The sequence below is a fragment of the Danio aesculapii genome, chromosome 9, assembly GCF_903798145.1.
Source record: "Danio aesculapii chromosome 9, fDanAes4.1, whole genome shotgun sequence".
Lineage (NCBI taxonomy): Eukaryota > Metazoa > Chordata > Actinopteri > Cypriniformes > Danionidae > Danio > Danio aesculapii.
In genome coordinates, this window is record NC_079443.1 from 54973536 (window position 1) to 54997568 (window position 24033).

The 24033-nt window shown below is 39.3% G+C and overlaps 1 protein-coding gene across 1 annotated transcript in view; it reads right to left on the minus strand.

The window, feature by feature from the left end:
• Positions 1 to 1888: 1888 nt before the first annotated feature.
• The window catches only part of LOC130235430 (E3 ubiquitin-protein ligase SH3RF3-like), a 139305-nt gene continuing 117160 nt past the window's right edge, over positions 1889 to 24033 (minus strand). Inside the window, exons 6-10 of the mRNA XM_056466014.1 lie at positions 22278 to 22448; positions 15277 to 15536; positions 11675 to 11967; positions 5456 to 5787; positions 1889 to 2230 (exon numbers count right to left, since the gene is read on the minus strand). Coding sequence (XP_056321989.1) covers positions 2062 to 2230; positions 5456 to 5787; positions 11675 to 11967; positions 15277 to 15536; positions 22278 to 22448 — 1225 coding nt within the window. The 3' untranslated portion in view covers positions 1889 to 2061. The remainder of the gene's footprint in view (positions 2231 to 5455; positions 5788 to 11674; positions 11968 to 15276; positions 15537 to 22277; positions 22449 to 24033) is intronic.

Below are 24033 nucleotides of genomic sequence, written 5' to 3' on the forward strand. Positions count from 1 at the left end.
TTTGATCTTCTAGCTGAAATACATTTATTTTCATAATTGCAATCAAATTCAAATCATTTAACAATTTAAGATGTAAGTAAAACGCTAGTTACTTAATCAAAGTGCTAAAATAAACTCAACAGTCACTATTTCACATTTGTGTTTCAGCAGTTCATCATCCCTAAACTCATTCATTGTGAGCTCGATCTTCTTGATCATGTAATACGTTTAATTGGATTAATTGTAAAGGCACTGCTGTGTAAATACTGCTAACATGCTGTGTTCATATTCGACTATTAAGATGAATAGTTTAGCATGGCAGAAATATTCTGAATTAAATATATGATCAAACTTAATATCCAAACTGCACTCAAATTAAAACGTTTGACAATTTAATTAATACTTTAAAATAAGGAATTACAATAAAAATAGACATGTTCTGTAAAATATTCCACTGATCAACAGTGATGTATTTCACAAGTGAACGTACAAATCCTCCGCTATCTGTAGCTGTGTGTTTCAGTAAACATTAAACCCTACAGTAATGTTCATTACTTCTGATCTCAATGACTTGTTTTATTTGATTGAGGGTAAAGGCACACCTGTATAAGTACTATCATGCTGTATTAATATGTCATCATTAACACGATGCTTTATCAATAGTCTTGCACGGAAGCAATTTGGGAACTAAACCTAAGAAACACTGCATGTTTTCCTTCAGAGTTGGCTGTGAAATATGAGGCTGGTTTGGGTTTTCTTGAGCTTCTTTGTTCACTACATTCACCTGATCTCATTCTGTGCTATAAACAACATCTGCAGCTGTGCTTTTCATTCAGACCGACTGAAGGGAATGAGGTGAGGACCCACATCAACAAATACTGCAGTAATTCATAGTAAATACTATAGTGTTTTTGAACCATACTATAGTAAAGTGTATTGTACTGTATATATTAGAGTACTCACAACTCATTCTTAATGACTGCTCCAGCTTACTGTAGTATTAACTACACTCAACTGATCAACTGTATTAAATTGTGTAGTATACTTTAGTTTTTACTACAGTAAACTGTGGTGTATTGTAGTATCATACACACTATAGCTGTGGAAAACTACAGAACTGGCAATATTTTATATTACTGTAGTTGTTGTGTTACCATAGCAACTATAGAATCACCACAGCAGATAAATTACTGAAGTTGTTGTGTTACTATAGCAACTGTAGAATCACCCCAACAATTTACTATAGTTGTGTTACCATAGCAACTTTAGAATTGATAAATTATTTAATATTTGTTTTACCATAACAACTAAAGTACAACAGATCAATTTCTATTGTTATAGTGTACCATAGCAACTGTAGAATCACCACAACAGATTAATTCCTATAGCTGTTGTGTTACCATAGTTACTATAGAATCACCCCAACAGATCAATTACCTTAGCTGTGTTACCATAGCAGCTATAGTATCACTCCAACAGATCCATTACTTTAGCTGTTGTTACCATAGCAACTGTAGAATCACCCCAACAGATCAATTACTATAGTTGTTGTGTTACCATAGCAACTGTAGAATCACCCCAACAGATCAATTACCTTAGCTGTGTTACCATAGCAACTATAGAATCACTCCAACAGATCCATTACAATAGTTGTTGTGTTACCATAGCAACTGTAGAATCACCCCAACAGATCAATTACCTTAGCTGTTACCATAGCAACTGTAGAATCACCCCAAAAGATCAATTAGTATAGTTGTTGTGTTACCATAGGAACTATAGAATCACTCCAACAGATCCATTACTCTAGCTGTTGTGTTACCATAGCAACTATAGAAACACTTTAACAGATCAATTAGTATAGCTGTTGTGTTACCATAGCAACTGTAGAAAGTACTGTACTATAGTATGGTTCAAAAACACAGCAGTATGTGCTCTAAATGACTGTAGTATTATCCTGATGTGAGGATGAAGCAGCACACTGAAGGAATGGTTTCTTGGCTCCGGGTCTGCTGATCTGTGGGGTCGATGGCAGTGGAGGAGCTGGTCTGGATCAGGAGGTTGTTTTTGACCATGGGATGTGCTTCAGAAACTCTCCACGAAGCTGCCGGGGAACAGTCCTGTCCGGCCGGTGCGCTGAAGCGTCCCTTTATACCAGCCGTCCTCTCGCTTCTTATGTACGAACACGATGTCTCCTTCCTTTAGCTCGATCTCTGCTTCGCTCTGCGGCGGGTACGAGACCACCACACGATACCTGACAGATGGAAAACACAGCATTATATAAGGGATAAAGTACACGCAGCTAGAGGTTATTGCAGAATATTATATCCGGCTGGATGTACATTATGGTGATTATTACACCACTGCTGGCCACCAAAATGAACTATTAGAAACAAAACATTGACATGAGCTGTAATACATTTACTAGCTCTTTAATAAAAGTAAAGCTTGCAGAAAGAAATACGGGGTTGCAGCTGGAAGGGCATCCGCTGTGTAAAACATATGCTGGAATAGTTGGTGGTTCATTCCGCTGTGGCGAGCCCTGATTAATAAAGAGACTAAGCTGAAGGAAAATGAATGAATGATAAAAATGACGTTCACAGTTTGTGATTATTCAGTCAGCTGTAATTTATAGCTGTGATTTTCAGCATGATTACTCCAATCTTCAGTGTCACACGATTCTTCAGAAATAAGTTTATTTGATTTGATGATGATTATTATAAATGTTGAAAAACTTTTTGCTACTCAATATCTAATATCTCAATAATATGCAATGCAGTGTCATTCAAAAGTAATGCAGTGTCATTCAAAAGTCTATAAATAAATAAGATTTATAAAAAAGAAACAAAAACACTTTAATTCATGTTTTAATCAATTTAATTCAATAAAATTCCTGAAAATTTGTCTCAGTGTCCATAAACACTTAAATCAAAAAAACTAAATATATTTAACAATACACTCTTACAAAACACAGTGATTGTATATTGTAATAATATAATTTGAGTTTTTGAGCAGAAGAAATGTTTATTTTTAAATCATACTTATTCCAGCTGTTGGATCAGTAGTGTAATTGTTAAATATTATCATATAATATGCAAATTAGACTATTATGTTTGTGTATGTGTGTGTGTGTGTGATTATTTCATTCAGTGGAATATGCTAATAAATTACACATTTTCCAAAGTCAAATTTAAGCAGTTTTTAAGCATTTTCCAGGTGAATTTCTTAAATTTCCAGCAAGTGTGGCGAATTACATTTCAGTTGACAGGGCGCAAATAAGAATAAAGATGCCACTAGCACTTGCACAGACTCCAGTTGAGTTTTCATTTTATACCAAAGCAGAGACTTGTTTCATTTTATTTAAATAGTAGTGACTATTACCTATTTAGTAAGCTAAATGATTATGAAAGCAACTCAATTACATTTTCAAGGAGTTTTAAGCACGTCATCCAAGCACTTAAGAATAAAATTCAAGCATTTTTGAAGGACTTCCCTGTAATAAAGACAGCGGTGAATAATCAAATGTCCACAAGAGGGCGCAACAGATGAACACAAATCAAACAGCAGCTGATGCACTACTTAAACTATTTACAGTGCAATAGAACAGTGCACAAGGATGCGATTTGATGATAATAATTAACCAAGAAATTGCACATTTTTATATCCTGGAGTAATTTTAGAAAAAAAAATAAGGACTTGAGTTTATGGCACTGCTACAGCTGTGTACACACTTCTCCATCCAAACAGCTTCCAGATTCTGCATAATAGGTGTCCATTAAAATAGTGACTGGAATTAGTTTGCTGTGATTTGATGCAAAGATGATATATAATACACACATAAATACATATAAATGTTTGTACATTGGGCGGCACGATGGCTCAGTGGTTAGCACTGTGGCCTCACAGCAAGAAGGTCGCTGGTTCGAGTCCCGGCTGGGTCAGTTGGTGTTTCTGTGTGGAGTTTGCATGTTCTCCTTCTTATTGGATATTACGTCATTCAATGTGACTACACGCATGACTTTACTACTAACTACGGTTTGCTTCAAGAACATGTTTAGTTACAAACTAGCTAGTAGTTACAAAGCCCCTAGTGTGGACTTTACCTTCCAGTTTAAGAAAGAACTTACAAACAGCTGCTGCAACCCTACACAGGAGATAACACACTCCTCGCTATGACACGCTGCCTTTTAATGCATCTAAATGCAGGATAGGAGATACACAATTCTGTCTTGCACCTATTTTAGCCATTTTGGAGTACCACAGCTGTACGCTTAACGTCATGATATTTTGTGTAGCATCTGTGATCATTATTTTGTTTTAGACAATATAAGCTCCAGAAAGGCTCTGATCAGTCATATTAGTTTGCTGAGTGTTTTGTATTTCATTTACGAGTTCACACTTGCAATAGTTTCAGAATAAGGCGTATTTGGCGTGCTGTCCGGGGAGAGAGCTCTGAGCTCAGGGAAGACACCCAAACTCGAGTTATTCCTCTTATCAGGAAACAGAGATTTGAGTGAAGTATCTAGCCCGGCCCCAGAACGCTCCCCCCGGGATAGTAATGCTTAAGAGGTGTGGTGTCGGGGTGGTGGAGGGATGCTAAAGTCGTGAGATGCTGCAGGTAAGACAGCTTTGGTAATATAGGGGTTTGGTCAAGAACTGATTGGATAATAGACTAATTGTCAATGACGTATTTGATACTGAAACTTCTGCGCGTGCTCCTCCCCAAATTTGTTTACAAAACATCACTCATTATTATTGTTTTGTTTGTATAATAAGCTACTCTGTCCCCCTAATTTGAGTTCACCTTGTTTACAGAAAGGTAAGGTCATTTTATTTGTGTTTACTGTTTGCTCTAGAGAAAAACGAGAGTTTAATTTCTGAATATTTATAAACAAATTTGAATAAATGTTTAAGGTAATATCCTTCAGTTCCTTTTTTCACTCACTGTGTTTTAGCAGTAAGAAGCTACGATACAGATTATTGAGCTGAAGCTCGACTACAAAATTAAATCACAAATCAAATCGAAATCGCAGTATCTGTCAAAGAAAAATCGCAATTAGATATTTCCCAAAATCACACAGCCCAATATACAACATGATGTCAATTAAACTGCACAACCCAAAAGAAACAACGCTAACAATGCAAGAGTCAGCTCACTATAGAACAAACATGACTGATTTTTTACATTAAAATCAAATCAAATCAGGCCTTTATTTGTCACATACACTTTCGTATAGTGAAATTGAACCCCCCGACCGATTTATCCCCGATTTATGAGGAAAAGGCTCCGTTATGGATGTGACAGATGTGAAACTGCCACTTGTTTGACTCAAAACATTGACAGAGACATTTGAGTATCGTACTGTAAAACACAATCCTACACTTAGAAAGGGCTTCGCTATTTTGGTAAAAACTTGGCATGGTTGATATTTGCATGGGATTGCTCATTTGTAATATGTGTTATTCCAGCACTGCTCACCTCTCTCTGGATAAAGGCTTGGGTTCGGGCCGGATGGCGAGCGGTGAGGAGGAGCAGGCCTGACGCGCAGGAGGAGAAACAGAGAAGTTCAGATCCAGAGATCCAGATTTGCGATGCAGCGGCTCCAGCCCCGCGGCCCCCTGCAGGTCACTCTCGATGGGGCAGGAGCCGGCACGGCCCTGGGCTCCCACCGACCGCAGATCCGCAGACAGCACAGCCGGGACACAAGACTCATGTGTGTGTGTGGGCGAGCCGGACGGAGGAGAGCGGGACTTCTTCTTAGCTGCGGCTCCAGACAACAGCTTCAGGAGCCCACTGCTGCGCTTCTCCTTCTGCACACATACACGATATATGAACAACCCCAAATCAGAAACAGCTGAGACAGCATGGATAACGCAAATAATAAAAGAAAGTCGAGATTTTTTTATTTACTTTGACGTATATTTCATTGCAGACAACACAACAAACATTACTTAATGTGTTCCTCATGATTATTATTGATTTCTTTAAAACAAATAAACACCTATTCCAATTTTGGATCTTGCAGCACACTCCAGAAACAGTCCCAGGAGCAGTTTAGGGCTAATAATCAATAATACAGAAGCAGCATCAGTAAAGGTCTAGTCCTTTAGGAGCAGAGATGGGCCGAGGATCGCCAGTTTACCAACAAATACGTTACAAAATGACTGAAATGATTAAACACAATGTTCCTCAAAGAAAGAGAGGAAGACGTGTGGATATTTCACCTTCAACAGTGCAGAACATCATTAAAGACTGAAGAATCTGGAGGAGTTTCAGTGCGTAAAGGACAAGAGCTCAAGCCTAAGCTGAACAACCGTGACCTCCGACCCCTCAGGGGGCGCTGCATCAAGAATCCTCATTCATCTATAAGCCAGATCAGCACATGGACTCAGAACTACTTAGACAAGCACCACAATACAGAGTCACATCCACAAACGCCAGTCAAAACTGTACTGTGCCAAAAGGAAGCCCTATGTTAACAGTGTCCAGAAGCGCCGTCCACTTCTCTGGGCTCGAAGGCATCTGGGATGGACCATCACACAGTGGAAACATGTACTGTGGTGAGATGAATCAGTATTTCAGGTATTTTTTGATACGCCGTGTGCTCCAGACCAAAGAAGAAAATGATCATCCAGACTGTTAGGCCCAAAAGCCAGGGTCTGTCGCGGTCTGGGGTTGCGTCAGTGTCATTGTCAAAGGTAACTTCACTTCTGTGATGCTCCATTAATGCGAAAAGTACAACCCCAAATCAGACACACACATGCATAGACACATGCACACGCACAAATACACACATAGAAATGCCTGCACACCCACACACATATGCATACACACATGCACAAACACACAATATATACACACAAGACACACACAGACGCGTAAACGCACACACAAAACACCTGAAGAAGAAAAATAGAAAATTTCACAATATTCTTTCAGACACACAATACATACACAATGACTTGGCTAATTACCCTAACTTTACCCTAATTACCCTAGTGAAGCCTTTAAATGTCACTTTAAGCTGTATAGAAGTGTCTTGAAGAATATCTAGTCTAATATTATTCCCCGTCATCACGACAAAGAGAAAATAAATCAGTTATTAGAGATGAGTTATTAACACTATTATGATTAGAAATGTGTTGAAGAAATCTGCTCTCCGCTAAACAGAAATTGGGGAAAAATATTAAAGAATTAAACTTTAACAGGAGGACTGATAATTCTGACTGCATATGGTCATATTGCAGAGCTCCTGTGTAAAGCAGAGGTGTGTGGGCCGATGATGAGAAACGAGAGAGATTTGGTGCATCTGAGTAATGCGTCTGTGTGACACACACACACACACACACATGCTGTATGTGGGAGGAGAAGCTTTATCTGGGGAACTCATTCTGGCTCTGGTGGATCTGAGCCACACTAAACACTGTCAACAGAGCTCAGAATATCATGCAGATATGCTCAAAATAGGCCACTAGGAGGCGTCTGAGATCCAGAATCATCCCCAAACTTCTGTGCTCTGATGCTCCTCAAAACAAGAGCTTTATTCTTAACACGTTCCTGCACTAATGAGGCGACTCGTCTGCTGCAGAAACACTATGAACACACTGAGATAAATAAACCACAGCTCAACTAACAGAGCTAATCTCTAGAGTCGGCAAGAGATCAACAGATTGATTATCTGAACCCTACCTATCTTACCTATTATCTGAACACAACTCACAGATCTAGTCTACTTACTAGTCAACAGTTGAGCTTGTCTACTTACTACCCAACATGCCAACTGCTCTACCCATTAGTCAGAATGTAAACCTATCTACTCATTAGTCAACAAGTCAAATCATTACTCACACATCAAGTGATCAAATTGTATACACAGTTGTCAACATGTGCACTTGTCTACTGACTAGTCAACAGGCCAGGTTGTCTACTCACTAGTCAACATGTCAGCTTGTCTACACACTAGTCAACATGTCTACTCACTAGTCAAAATGTCAAATTCAAAAAGTCAAATGTCTACTTACTAGTCAACAGGTCAGCTTGTCTACTCACTAGTCAACAGGTCAGCTTTGTCTACTCACTAGTAAACAGGTCAGCTTTGTCTACTCACTAGTCAACAGGTCAGCTTTGTCTACTCACTAGTCAACAAGTCAGCTTTGTCTACTCACTAGTAAACAGGTCAGCTTTGTCTACTCACTAGTCAACAGGTCAGCTTTGTCTACTCACTAGTCAACAGGTCAGCTTTGTCTACTCACTAGTCAACAGGTCAGCTTTGTCTGGTCACTAGTCAACAGGTCAGCTTTGTCTAGTCACTAGTCAACAGGTCAGCTTTGTCTACTCACTAGTCAACAGGTCAGCTTTGTCTAGTCACTAGTCAACAGGTCAGCTTTGTCTACACACTAGTCAACAGGTCAGCTTTGTCTACTCACTAGTCAACATGTCAACTTGTCTACTCCCTAGTCAACTTATCAACACAATAGTCAACAGGTCAACTAACTAGTAAACAGGTAAATATCTGTTCACTAGACAACAGGTCAGCTTGTCTACTCACTAGTCAACATGTCAGTTTACCTACTCATAAACCAAATCAAATCATTACTCACTAGTCAACTAATCAACCAACGTGTCTACTCACTAGTCATCAGGTAAACCTATCTACATACTAGTCAGCAGGTAAACTAATCTACTCACTAGTCAAAATGTCTACTTACTAGTCAATATGTCTACTCACTAGTCAACTTGTCTACTCACTACAAGTCAACTTGTCTATTCACTACTATTCAACAGGTCAACATGTCTACTTACTAGTCAACATGTCAACTTGTCTACTTACTTCTCAACAGGTCAACTTGTCTACTCACCAGTCAACAGGTTATATTGTCAACTCACTAGTCAACATGTCAACTTGTCTACTCACTAGTCAACTCTGGTAAACTTATCTTCTCACTAATCAAAATGTCAAATTGTCCACTCACTAGTCAATATGCCTACTCACTAGTTAACTTGTCTACTCACTACTAGTCAACAGGTCAGCTTGTCTACTCACTAGTCAACAAGTCAACTTGTCTACTCACCAATCAACAGGTTAAATTGTCTACTCACTAGTCAACATGTCAACTAACTAGTCAACTTGTATACTCACTAGTCAACATGTGAACCTGTCTACTCACCAGTCAACAGGTCAAATTGTCTCCTCAATAGTCAACATGTCTACTCGCTAGTCAACATGTCAACTTGTCTTCTCACCAGTCAATAAGTCTACTCACTAGTCAACAGGTCAACTTGTCTACTTACTATTCAAAAAATCTAATAGTCTATTCTCACTAGCCAACTTGACTACTCACTAGTCAACATGTCAACATGTCCACTCACTAGTGAAATTGCCAGCTCAGTATTTAAAAGGCCAGTTCGTCTACTTGCTAATCAACATGTCAGCTTAAGGACTCAATAGTTAACTTAGTTTCCTCACTTGTCAACTAACTAGTAAACAGTTAAATGTATCTGTTCACTAGTCAACAAGTCACCTTGTTTACTCACTAGTCAACAGGTCAGCTTCTTCACACACTAGTCAACATGTCAGCTTACCTACTCATGAATCAACAAGTCAAATCATTACTCACTAGTCAACTAATCAACCAACTTGTCTACTCAATAGTCAACAGGTCAGCTTGTCTACTTACTAGCCATCAGGTAAACCTATCTACCTACTAGTCAGCAGGTAAACTCATCTACTCACTAGTCAAAAGCTCAGCTTGTAAACTCACTAGTCAACATGCGGAATTGTCTACTCACTAGTTAACAGGTCAACCTGTCTACGCTCTTTAACAAGTCAAATCATCACTCAACAAGTCAATAGGTCAGAGTGTCCACTCTCTAGTCAAACTGCTCAACATAATCTTACTTTAAAGCATGATTTGTAAACTACGGCTGTGTGCAGTGTTTACTTAATAGGGTACCGACTCTTAAATCTATTTTCTTAGACTCAAACTATTTTAGGCTGCAAGTTCCATAACCGTCGTGCTAATTTGAGAAGATTATAATCATGAACAAAATGTGTTAGGAAGATCTGATGTGTGAGAGTTCATTTACAGCCCTTCATCACCACACTGAACATGTGATCTCACATCTGAACACGCTTCACTCCTGATCGACACTGTGAGCACCTTCACACCTGACGACACGAACACACCTATCGGAAACAGCGCTATTACACTTAGAGAAACTATCACACTCAGAGAAACTCACTAGACAACAAGTCACATCATCACTCACTAGTCAAGAGGTCAGCTTTTCTATTTAACAGTCAATGTCACCTTGTCTACTCACTAGTCACCAGGTCATATCATTACTTACTAGTCATCAGATTAGCTTCTTTACTCACTAGTCAACAGGTCAAATCAATACTCACTGGTCAACAGGTCAGCTTGTCTATTTAATAGTAAATGTCACCTTGTCTTCTCACTAGTCAACAAGTCAACCAACTCATATAATCATTAGTCAAAATTAAACCTTATGTACTCACTAGTCAACAGGTCAAATTAATACTCACTGGTCAACAGATCAGCTTGTCTACTCACTAGTCAACAGGTCAAATCATTACTCACTGGTCAACAGATCAGCTTATCTATTCCCCAGTCAGCAGGTCAAATCATTACTCACTAGTCAATAGGTTAACCTGTCTAATCACTAGTCAACAGTAAACAGTAAACAGTTCAGCTTGTCTACTCGCTAGTCAACAGGTTACTTCATCTACTTACTAGTCAACAGTTCAAATAATCTTCTCACTAGTCAACAGGTCAACTTATCTACTCACTAGTCAACAGGTCAACTTATCTACTCGCTACTTAACAGGTCAACTTATCTACTCGCTAGTCAACAGTTCAACTTATCTACTCACTAGTCAACAGTTCAACTTATCTACTCACTAGTCAACAGGTCAGCTTGTCTACTCACTAATCAGCTTGTCTACTCACCAGTCAACAGGTCAACTTATCTACTCACTAGTCAACAGGTCAACTTATCTACTCACTAGTCAGCTTGTCTACTCACTAGTCAACAGGTCAGCTTGTCTACTCACTAGTCAGCTTGTCTACTCACTAGTCAACAGGTCAGCTTGTCTACTCACTAGTCAGCTTGTCTACTCACTAGTCAACAGGTCAGCTTGTCTACTCACTAGTCAGCTTGTCTACTCACTAGTCAACAGTTCAGCTTGTCTACTCACTAGTCAGCTTGTCTACTCACTAGTCAACAGGTCAGCTTGTCTACTCACTAGTCAACAGGTCAGCTTGTCTACTCACTAATCAGCTTGTCTACTCACCAGTCAACAGGTCAACTTATCTACTCACTAGTCAACAGGTCAACTTATCTACTCACTAGTCAGCTTGTCTACTCACTAGTCAACAGGTCAGCTTGTCTACTCACTAGTCAGCTTGTCTACTCACTAGTCAACAGGTCAGCTTATCTACTCACTAGTCAACAGGTCAGCTTGTTTACTCACTAGTCAACAGGTCAGCTTGTCTACTCACTAGTCAACAGGTCAGCTTGTCTACTTACTAGTCAACAGGTCAACTTGTCTACTCACTAGTCAACAGGTCTTTTTTTGTACATTCAGTTTTCCGTTTGTATATTCAGTGCTTTTTGTTTGTGTATTTCCTGGTAAATGTTCTGCATCAGTAATAATGGTGTGAACAGTGCCCCGACCTTCTCCTTGTTGAGTCCTGCAGATGCAGTGCTGCCGTGAGCCGGTGATGTTGTGTTCTGGACAGCGTCTCCTCCTCCGCTCAGCTGTCCCACAGTGCTGTTCGCTGAAGTAACGCTGGAGCTCAGAGGCAGCAGGGGACACAGCGCAGACTGGGGACCCGCAGACTGAGGGACCGCCACCATGGACAGGGGCCGCGCCGGGGATCGGGATGGGCTGCTCTGGGGCCGCAGCGGGGACACACACACACGCTCTGGGCTGCTGCTGCTACTGCTGCTCCGCGGAGGACTGTGGACTGACAAACACTCACCATCAACAACACTAATAACTACATGCACCCTTTTCACATTTACGGGTTTCATGTGTGTGTGTGTGTGTGTGTGTGTGTGTGTATATGCATGTGTTTGTGTGTGCATGCTTGTGTGTGTGAGCATGTGCATGTGTGTGTTCTGCAGAGCTGGAGTGTGTCATCAGTTGTGTGTTCAGAGCGTCACATGAGAGAGTAATGTATGTCACTGATCTCATTGGTGTGTGACGGTGTGTGTTGTGGTTCTGCGATCTCATTGGCGGTGTGTGACGGTGTGTGTTCTGTGGTTTTGCGTCGCTCCTCAGAGTTCAAGATCTGCAGCGAATGCAACCCGGCAATTACTGCCAGCACAGAGCATTCATTACTGCAGACAGCTGATCTGAGCTGTAAAACGCTTTAACAAGCTGCTTTAGCACGCTAATGCTCCGCTCGCTAACACTCACACACACCGATGTGAGCTGATAGAAGACAGAGAATCACGCTAACACACTTCAGCAGTGCAGAGCTGACACACACACACACACACACACACACACACGTGTGCATGAGAGAGAAATAATGCTATGCAGACCATCACGATCAGCAAATGCATGCAATATGGAGTGTAACTGAATGTAGCGCTCTAATAATTGAGATTAAAGGGCAGCTATGATGAAAATCCTCTTCTGTAAGCTGTTTGGACAGAAGTGTGTGTAGTGTAGTCTGTCCACAGTCATACTGGGCTGACAGAAACACAATAAGTCTCTTTTTTTAATTTCCGGATGTTAAAATAGGATCCAGATCTCTCCATTTTGAGGCACATGTTTTACACAACGGATGCCCTTCCAGCACCAACCCATCACTGGGAAACACCCATACACTCTCATTTCCACTCATACACTACGATCAATTTAGCTTACCCAATTCCCCTATAGCGCATGTGTTTGGACTGTGGGGGAAACCGGAGCACCCGGAGGAAACCCACACCAACACGGGGAGAACATGCAAACTCCACACAGAAATGCGAACTGACCCAGCTGAGACTCGAACCAGCGACCTTCTTGCTGTGAGGTGATCGTGATACCCACTGCGCCGTGTTGCCTGGTAAAGTTAGAAGTGAGATCTGCTTCCTTCATGTCTGTCACTGTGCTGTTTATCTGATGCAGCAGGAGATTGAGGCTCACTCTGACAGGCACGTGGGAACGGTGGACGGGGAGAACCAGCATTATGGCCCGTTTCCACTGAGTGGTACGGTACGGTTCGGTTTGGTATGCTTTTATAGCCGTTTCCACTGTCAAAAGGTGTACCGAACCGAACCGTACCACTTTTTTGGCACCCTTTCGAAAGGGTACCAAACACGAGAAAGGGTACCAAAAGGCGGAGCCACACGCGCAGCTGAACGCTATTGGTTTACAGAGATACGTCATTCGCTTACGCAACAAGCCAGAATGAAAACAAAAAACCGCCATGTTTAAAATACACAGCGAGACATTACAGCGGAATTATAAATACATATAATAACGAGCCATGGTCGATCCGGGCTCAAACAAACCGTGTCGTCGTCTTGATAAAGCCAAGAAGAAGAGCAGATTTACCCTGTGCCCTGTAGTTTTTTACGAGGCAGTTTGAAGCACGAGCGGTTTCGCTTTCTTGCTAGCGCTCACCGCGCGTCTATATCTGAAATAACAAACTTCTTGAGCTGATGATAATAACCTGCGCTTGATTATTGATGTGCTTTTGAAACCCGATCCTGTCAGACACTGACAAACGCGAGAGTGAAGCGCGGAAAAAACAAGAGAGGAGCCGGAAAAAAAGGAGCACATTATTATTCAGCAAACATGAACAAAATGAGCCAGAATGAAAACAAAAAACCCGCCATGTTTAAATTACACAGCGAGAGATTATAGTGGAATTATTTATACATATAATAAGCCATGGTCGATCTGGGCTCAAACAAACCTTGTCGTCGTCTGGAAGAACAACCACAAAGCCAAGAAAAAGAGCAGATTTACCCTGTGCCCCGTAGTTTTTTACGAGCCAGTCTGAGACGCGAGCGGTTTCGCTTTCTTGCTAGCGCTCGCGCGCGTCTAACATTATATCTTAAATAACAAGCGCTTGATTATTGACCTGCTTTTGAAACCCGATCCTGTCAGACACTGACAAACGCGAGAGTGAAGCGTGAAGAAACAAAGGAGAAGCCGGAAAAAAAGGAGCACATTATTTTTTCAACAAACGCGAACAAAATGCCATGTATAACTAACTTATTATCTTCACATTTATGAACCGGGAATGACTCTCTAACAGAGGCTACATGTGCTGCTGAAGCTTACATACACAGATAAGAGGTTTTCTATAATTTGACTGTTGGCTATAATTTCTGTTGTTTTGAACCTAAATACGGGCGAAATGTCTTGTGTGTAATTGTTCTGTAGTTGGTAACATATCGGAGACTGTAAGGGGCTGTATGTGTTTATATATGTTCATTTATTAAGTTATTTAATATAATTACAGACGTTACAGTAGGCTGTTTCACACTGTCATTGATCTGCAGTTATAATCAACTCATGTTCATAGTAAAGTTAGTGATAAACATTTCTACACAAGTATTTGTGTGTATGAAGCATCTGTTTTGTGTGAAGAGCTTCTCATATGATATGTAAGTGACCCGTACAGCTTTATTGTAGACATTTCCTCGAGTGAGAATGATGTCGACTGAAACTGTCTGTCATACACCACGCCCACCAAAAGGGTACCCTTGTTAGTGGAAAGGCAAGCCTGATAAAGGTGACCCGTACCGACCCGAACCGTACCGTACCAGTCAGTGGAAATGAGCCATTAAAGGCACAGGACACAAAAACAGCTACAGTGTGTTCAGAGCAGAACATCTCAATATTCAGAAAGGTCCATTAAATGATCTGATGGGTGTTTTGAGCTGAAACTGTACACACATTCTGGAGACACAAAAGATTTATATTAAACCTTTTAAATTAGTAATTTAAGCAATTTTTGGTTTATTATTGTGTATTTTCAAGGGGGTTTTTTTGGGAGGTATTGGTTGTATTTTCCCTTTTTTGTATTTTTGTCCTTTTTGTATTTTCAGAATATTTTTTGATTTTCTGGATATTTTTTCAGCTTTAGTTTTGATTATTTTTAAATGTGTATTATTTTCAGGGTTTATTTTTTTGCATTTTGTTGTTTCAGCAGTTTGTCTATTTATTTATTTCTTATATGCATATTTTTGCAATGAACATATTTAATATTTTCAGTTGTTGTGTGTGTATTGTCATGTTAGATCAGTAATGAGTGTGTGTCCCTCACCCATCTGCATGGCGGTGCGGGTCTGTCCACTGCTCTGCGTGCTGCTGCTGCTGCACATGCGCAGGCAGTTCTTCAGGTGCAGCGCAGCCGGCTGCAGCTGCGGGGACGAGGGGCTGCTGAGGGGCGTGCTGGAGCTGGAGCGGGACGCAGATGCAGACGCCAGCAGCACCGGGCCAGAACCACCGGCGGAGCCCGGGGATCCAGGAGCCGATCCCGTTCCGGAGAGACAGGAGCGCGTCTGAGCCACGGAGAATGGAGCCCTGCGCACACACACACACACACACACACACACACACACACACACACACACACACACAGAGATTGTTTTTGTGAACTGTGGGAACATTCTATAGATTTCCACAGTTTTTATACTGCACATACTAAGGCTGAATGATGAATCCACATGCATTTGCCTGCTTCTTAATTTAGCTGATGTCTATCTGCAGCTGATATTACAAAATAAAAACACAGTCATAGGGTGGCACAGAGGCTCAGTGGTTAGCAATGTCGCCTCACAGCAAGAAGGTCACTGGTTCCCAGCTGGGTCAGTGTGTGTTTCTGTGTGGAGTTTGCATGTTCTTCCCGTGTTGGCGTGGGTTTCCTCCGGGTGCTCCGGTTTCCCCCACAGTCCAAACACATGCGCTATGGGCTAGTTGCATATGATGGCGCCGATGAGCTTCCGAGACACAAGTATGTACGTGTTCACTTCCGGTCACATAGAACTGTGAAGGAAGTGGTGAAGATTTCACATTTTCGTTACCAAAAATAAGCTTGTTTAAAATAAGCATAAGTATTTTATCTGCGACAGGAGAAGACATCCTCACTACACTGCTGCATGCCTCACTACACTGGTTTGCTTTCATTCTTTCCCTGTTGATGCTGGAGTTCCTGCTCAGTGGTTACTCAAATTGCGTTGGGATCACTTCCATCCTGCAAAAACTACTAATGTGCAGAGTACATCCTAAAGATAACTTTGTTTTGACACCTGCTGGACTGAGAATACAGAAAAAAAGGAGTTTTTCCCTGTCTTTTTCCACCAGATAACTGTTCTCTTCCCACACTGGGATCATCAACCTAGATGATCCATCCCAGTGACATCTCTGTCAGATGAGCAAATCACAAATGGCACCCTCTCATGTTATATATCAAGTGTAAAGACATGTTTCATGAACACACTAAAGACGCATTGTATTTTATCAATAGTACACTGCAGCACTGTGTTTTATTATTGAGTATCTGTGTATTCAAACATATCTTGTGGTTAACAGGCAAAAGAGAGACTCAACTGATACTGAGTTTGCCTGATTGAGTGTGTTATGCAGGTATGTTGATTGATATCTAAGAAACACTAATGCTGTAGTGAATAGTTATATTTTTATCCAATATTATTGTATTTCTACTGCTATATTACTATTTCTGTTTACAATCTGTGATATTATACATCTCATATGCATGTATGTTGTAAGGTATGAGTGTATATTGAGAGCTGCTTTGTCTGTTGAGAGGAGACGCAAAACAGACTCAGCTGATATTGAGAGAGATCGCCTGATGTGTGTGTGTGTGTGTGTGTGTGTGTGTGTGTGTGTGTGTGTGTGTGTGTGTGTGTGTGTGTGTGTATATATGTGGAAGTGAAATAAAATCACCTCAGCATGACCATATTTGTGTGGAGAATCTTTTTAATAATAAAAAATGATTATAACACAACACAGAAACGACCAATACAAAATAGACATGATCACAGCGCAATGTGAGTAACCACTGAGCAGGAACTCCAGCATCGACAGGGAAAGAATGCCAGTGCAGTGAGGTATGCAGCCGTGTAGATGTCTTCTGTCGCAGATAAACTACTTATGCTTATTTTTGGTAACGAAAATGTGAAATCTTCACCGCTTCCTTCACAGTTCTATGAGACCGGAAGTGAACACACACACACACACACTTGCACCTCGGAAGCTCACCAGCGCCATCATGTGCAACTAGCCCTTAGGGGAATTGATGAACTAAATTGGCCATAGTGTATGAGTGTGTGTGTGAATGAGTGTGTATGGGTGTTTCCCAGTACTGGGTTGCGGCTGGAAGGGCATCCGCTGTGTAAAACATATGCTGGAATAGTCAGCGGTTCATTCTGCTGATAAATAAGGGACTATGCTGATGGAAAATGAATGAATGAATGAAAACTAGTGATTCAGTACGCAGAGTTTTTATTATTATTGACATTTCAGACTAGACTGAATTTAATTTGTTAAATCAGCAAATTTCTTCAGGATTTTGTATCATTATAGTCCCTAAAATATCCAGGAAAGGGGATTTAAATAGAAGAATTTACACCAAAATTGTCCATATATACACACACACACACACACACACACACAAACTGCAGCGCTCACAGAACTGAACATAAAGAGCTCAGAGTCCTCAAAGAGGGAAACTCTGAATTACTGCACATGGTTCTGGATGCGGGACAGAGCAACACACTCCTGAATGATTGCAGATTGTGTCTGCATTCAGACTGAAGCCAGAGGAGAGACAACACACACACACACACACACACACACACACACACACAAACACACAAACACACACACACGCACACATGCACACACGCACACACGCACACACACACACAAACACACAAACACACACACACACACACACACACACACACACACACACACACACACACACACACAGGAACATATTCACTTACATATAGACACACAAACACACAAAATACACAGAGATACACACATATACACAAAGCAATCAAGCACACATGCGCACACACACATGTAAAAACACTTAATTCACAGTCGCGCGCACACACACACACACACACAGACAGATACACATGCACGCACTAACACAAAGAAAGCTGCAAACTCTTACACACACAAACACATGCACATTTTTACACTCACACACATGAACACACAGGTGAACACAAGTCTTACATGTACACACAGACAGAAACACACAAACACACACACATGCACAGATGCACAGATAGAGATGCAAACTCTTACACACTCTCACCCACACACATAAACACACACACACACACACACACACACACACACTCACACACACACTCACACACTCACTCACTCACTCACACACTCTCCTCATTATCAGTGTATGGTGGAAGTGTGTGTCACATGTGATGTTCTGAAGCGCAGCGGAGACTCTCACGTCTAAATCAGGAAACGCTTTAATTTACACCTTCATTTCAGGTGGATTCAAACAGCAGAGCAAAGGCTCATGGGAAACAGGCGTCATGTTTGATGCACACTAACGAGAGGAAAACACAGCATCTTTCCTTCTCAGTGGATGGAGACTCACGACTGCTCTGATTAAAGCTCAGAGCTTTAACTAATGCCTTCAAATGCCAAATCAATCCATCACCAGAGATCTGGAAACACACACACACTCTCTCAAACACACTGTGCTTTATTCTGCAGAAATAACTCAATCTGCTTGAAAATGAAACATAAATAAACAAATAAATAAATAAATAATATTCCTCTAAATAAATAAACAAATAAAAAATAATATTCCTCTAAATAAATAAACAAATAAATAAATAAATAAATAATATTCCTCTAAATAAATAAACAAATAAATAAAAAAATAATATTCCTCTAAATAAATAAACAAATAAATAAATAAATAAATAATATTCCTCTAAATAAATAAACAAATAAATAAAAAAATAATATTCCTCTAAATAAATAAATAAATAAATAATATTCCTCTAAACAAATAAACAAATAAATAAATAAATAATATTCCTCTAAATAAATAAACAAATAAATAAATAAATAAATAATATTCCTCTAAATAAATAAACAAATAAATAAAAAAATAATATTCCTCTAAATAAATAAATAAATAATATTCCTCTAAACAAATAAACAAATAAATAAATAATATTCCTCTAAATAAATAAACAAATAAATAAATAATATTCCTCTAAATAAATAAACAAATAAATAAATAAATAATATTCCTCTAAATAAATAAACAAATAAATAAAAAAATAATATTCCTCTAAATAAATAAACAAATAAATAAATAAATAATATTCCTCTAAACAAATAAACAAATAAATAAATAAATAATATTCCTCTAAACAAATAAACAAATAAATAAATAAATAATATTCCTCTAAATAAATAAACAAATAAATAAATAATATTCCTCTAAATAAATAAATAAATAAATAAATAATATTCCTCTAAATAAACAAATAAATAAATAAATAAATAATATTCTTCACCATTGAAGATGCAGCATTTAGTACATGAAAAATAAATAAATAAATTAATATAATAATAATAATAATAATAATAATAATAATAATAATAATAATAATAATTTATAATAATTTATAATATAAATAATATTACAGTACTTCACTATTGAAGATGCAGCATTTATTACATGAAAAACAAATAAATTAATAAATAAATAAAGGAATAAATAAATAATATAATTATTAATAATAATAATAATAATAATATAAATAATATTACAGTACTTCACCATTGAAGATGCAGCATTTATTACATGAAAAATAAATAAATAAATAAATTAATTAATATAATAATAATAATAATAATAATAATAATTTATAATATAAATAATATTCCAGTACTTCACCATTAAAGATGCGGCATTTAGTACATGAAAAATAAATAAATAAATTAATAAACAAATAATATTCCTCTAAATAAATAAACAAATCAATCATATTTCAGTTCTTCACCATTGAATATGCAGCATTTAGTGCATGAAAAAACAGTCAAATAAATAAATAAATGGCCCGCATGGCGCATGGTCTCTCTCTCTCTCTCTCTCTCTCTCTCTCTCTCTCTCTCTCTCTCTCTCTCTCTCTCTCTCTCTCTCTCTCTCTCTTACAGCGTGTCGTAATGCATCAGCTCTACATCCTAATCAATGCGGTTTTCCAGCCTCGCCTCTCCTGATTTATGAGCTCAGCTGGAGATACCAATCAGAAAACACACTCTTCTGTCGCGCTTTCATTCAGAGCCGCTTTATCTGCTCGCGCTCTTACTGCGAGTCAAAACAAACCCCGAGATCATGAAGGAAACTGCAGCGCTGCATCTCACACGCTTTTATCCACACAGACAACAGCCATTCATCACACACACCCACATATTCATAATGCACACAACCAAACAGACGCTGCTCAACAAACCATTAAAGCAGACCTATTCTGCCACTTTATACAAGATGTAAAATAAGAGCGTCTCTAGAGTGTGTGTGAAGTTTCTCAAAATAGCACACAGATGATGTTTTATAACTCTCTGAAACGGACCCTTTTAGACTGTGAGCCTAATTGTGGCGTTTTAGGCTTTAGGCTATGAGTACAACCTTTTATTTACTTTTACTTTTTCTTTTTTTAGTTTTTAGGCCAGCAGTATCTCCAGCAGAAAAGATATGCAATGCTGTTTTAAATGGTAAAGAAATCAGTGTTTTTAACTAATGAAGACAGCTGAAGTCAATGATTCACTGGAAGTATTTAGCCTGACAAGTTTACTGCTCCAAAATATATTAAATGTTTCTCCAAATAAAATATATTGTGTTCAAAAGGGGAAAACTTCTTGTTTTTTTACCCAGACATGTAAAAAATAACTCATTTTAGAGCAGTGATCACGTGATGCCGCGAAACCTTAAAACCGTGACATTTTTATCTGAAGTTATCATACCCTCAGAATCTTACACCGGCCCATGCCTTACAACTGCTTTGCTCATTGTATTGTTTTTAGGGAGACAATTTCACCATATTTCTTTCTGTTGTCTTTGGGTGCATTTGCAGGAATAATATTAATGCACACGGTCTCTGCCAAATAAACCAATAAATAAATAAATAATAAAGCTTAGCTTTGGACAGCAGATGGCGCCCTTTTTCACCGTGCATTTAGTAAATGCAAGCAAAGAAGAGCCCTGAAAAGGAGTCTGTTAAAGGGATAGTTATTAATTTAATATGATCAGTTTAATATTAATTAAACTTCACCAGATGGCTTAAATAGCTTTATTCAGAAGTGATTTATTAATTTGCATTGATTAGGATAATTCTGTGAGTGAGTGAATCATGCATAAAATATAATAAACAAAATCAAGCATAGATAAATACATTAGAGCAAAGATAAGTCTGTAATCTGGAGAGTCTAACAGTATTTAGGAACAGAAATGTAATAATTAAATGGAAAACAATACTGTTTTCACTGTATAATAAATGTAATCTATATTAAAGTTTGAAATGGTCAACTCTTCATTACGCTTTAAACTCTCCTGTAATGCTCACACAGTCACAGGCTTCACATGCACATGCACACAATAAGCTTTCACTCTGTTATGGGGAAACTCTGCACTGATTTTTCTGCCATTTCTGTGCAGAATTTTGTACAAAAAAATAATAATACTCTTTAAAAAAATAAGAACTTTAAACTTATTTAAGGTTTTTAATGCAAATCCAACTAGATCCACTTGTTTGGTAAACAAAATAATTCTGATATAATATATCTACTAAAGGGAAATATTAATTTACAAACTGTAACGCATAAATTATATATACATTTGCATATTACTTAACTGTGCTGTAAAAAAAATTAATGATAAGGAATATTTGTTGTGCAATATACAGTATACTGTCACAGAAATGGTTGCGATAAGCCATATTACTGTCATTTTGAGATCATGTTATGCCACTGATTATATAACAGCATGTAAATAGCCATAAACACTTTAAAATACGTATCATTCTTAAGGTTAAAAAGGTAAATAACAGATTATATATACGATTAAATGCCTAATTATAAACGTTGACAATGTAAACGTCACTGTAAACTGGCTCAAACGTTATTTGTAAATGTGTAAATATATATTGCAATGGCAAAAATGATGAGGTCACCCGCTTGTATTGCACGATAAGTCGATATATTGATTATTATGACAGGCCAAGTAGTGAATGTGAGGCGCACCTGGAGACGGGAGTGACGTAGTTTCCAGGAAAGACTCCTGAGGCTCCAGAGCGCAGCGATGTCCCTTTAAACCACCCGTCCTGACATTTCTCCATCACGCGGTACATCTCGCCCTTACGCAGCTCCAGCTCATCCGCTTTCTGCGGCTTATACGCGTACAGCGCCAGATAACTGCACAAAAACACACACACCTCAAGATTATTGTCTATTAAAGGTCTAACAGTTAACAGAGCAAGGACATTTACACAGTATTTGCTATAATATTTTTTGTTCTGGCTCGTGGCTCCAGGGTCTCCAGGAAGACCCAGGACACGCTAAGGGGACTATGTCTCTCTGCTGGCCTGGGAATGCCTCAGGATCCCCCCGGAGGAGCTAGAGGAAGTGTCTGGGGAGAGTCTGGGGTTCTTTCCTAAGAGTGCTGCCCCCGTGACCCAGCCCCGGAAAAGAGGACGAAAATGAAATGAAATTTTGTGTTCTGGAGAAAGTGCCTGAAATAAAACCTCATTCACTAATAATCATGCTCGTTATTCATATTCATATTCATCTGAACTTCTCATGAAATTTTCCACCTGATTCACAACACCCGTACGCACATGAGCTTGTTCTTACAGCTCCCGGGAAATTAAGTTAAAGTGTTTTAGATGTGGGCCTCATGGTGGCGCAGTGGGTAGCACAATCGCCTCACACCAAGAAGGTCAACAGTTTGAGTCCTGGCTGGGTCAGTTGGCATTTCTGTGTGGAGTTTGCATGTTCTTCCGGTGTTGGCGTGGGTTTCCTCTGGGAGATCCGCACAGTCTAATGACATGCGCTATAGGGGAATTGAATAAGCTAAATTGGCCGTGGTGTATGAGTGTGAATGAGTGTGTATGGGTGTTTCCCAGTGATGGGAAGGGCATCCGCTGCGTAAAAAACATATGCTGGATAAATTGGCGGTTCATTCCGCTGTGGCGACCCCAGATTAATAAAGGGACTAAGCTGAAAAGAAAATAAATGAATGAATGAATGTTTTAGATGTATCAGTGTCAGGGGCGCGTTAGGGATAAAGAGTGTGAAGAGAGGGATTCTGGGGCCCCCAAAACAGCTTGGGCTCTTAGATTCTTCTCAGTTGAGAGGGCTTGTCGCGGATGAAAGTAAAGAATGGAGGGGGGGTTTGTTTGGGCTCTTGGGTGGCCCCCAAAACTGCTTGTGCCCTTAGAATCATCCAAACCTAGCGGTGCCCCTGATCAGTGTTGTGAGTTTTTAGGATATCTATAAGCACCAAAACAGAGACGAAATTCACCTTAAGGAGATATAAAACTGCTGTGAACATGTAAATTAATCTCTGTAAACTCAACCGATGAATACTTTTTATGCATACTGACCACATGCAGGGCGACGCAGTGGCAGTAGGCAGTGCTGTTGCCTCACAGGTTCGAGCCTCGGTTGGGCTTGGTGTTTCTGTGTGGAGTTTGCATGTTCTCCCTGCGTTCGCGAGGGTTTCCTCCAGGTGCTTCGGTTTCCCCCACAGTCCAAACACATGCGCTATAGGGGAATTGGGTTAGCTAAATTGTCCATTGAGTATGTGTGTGAATGAGTGTGTATGAGTGTTTCCCAGAGATGAGTTGCAGCTAGAAGGGCATCCGCTGTGTAAAACATGTGATGGATAAGTTGGCGGTTCATTCCGCTGTGTTGACCCCAGATTAATAAAGGGATCAAGCCGAAAAGAAAATGAATGAATGAATGAATGAATGAATGACCACATGCAAAAGATTATTTC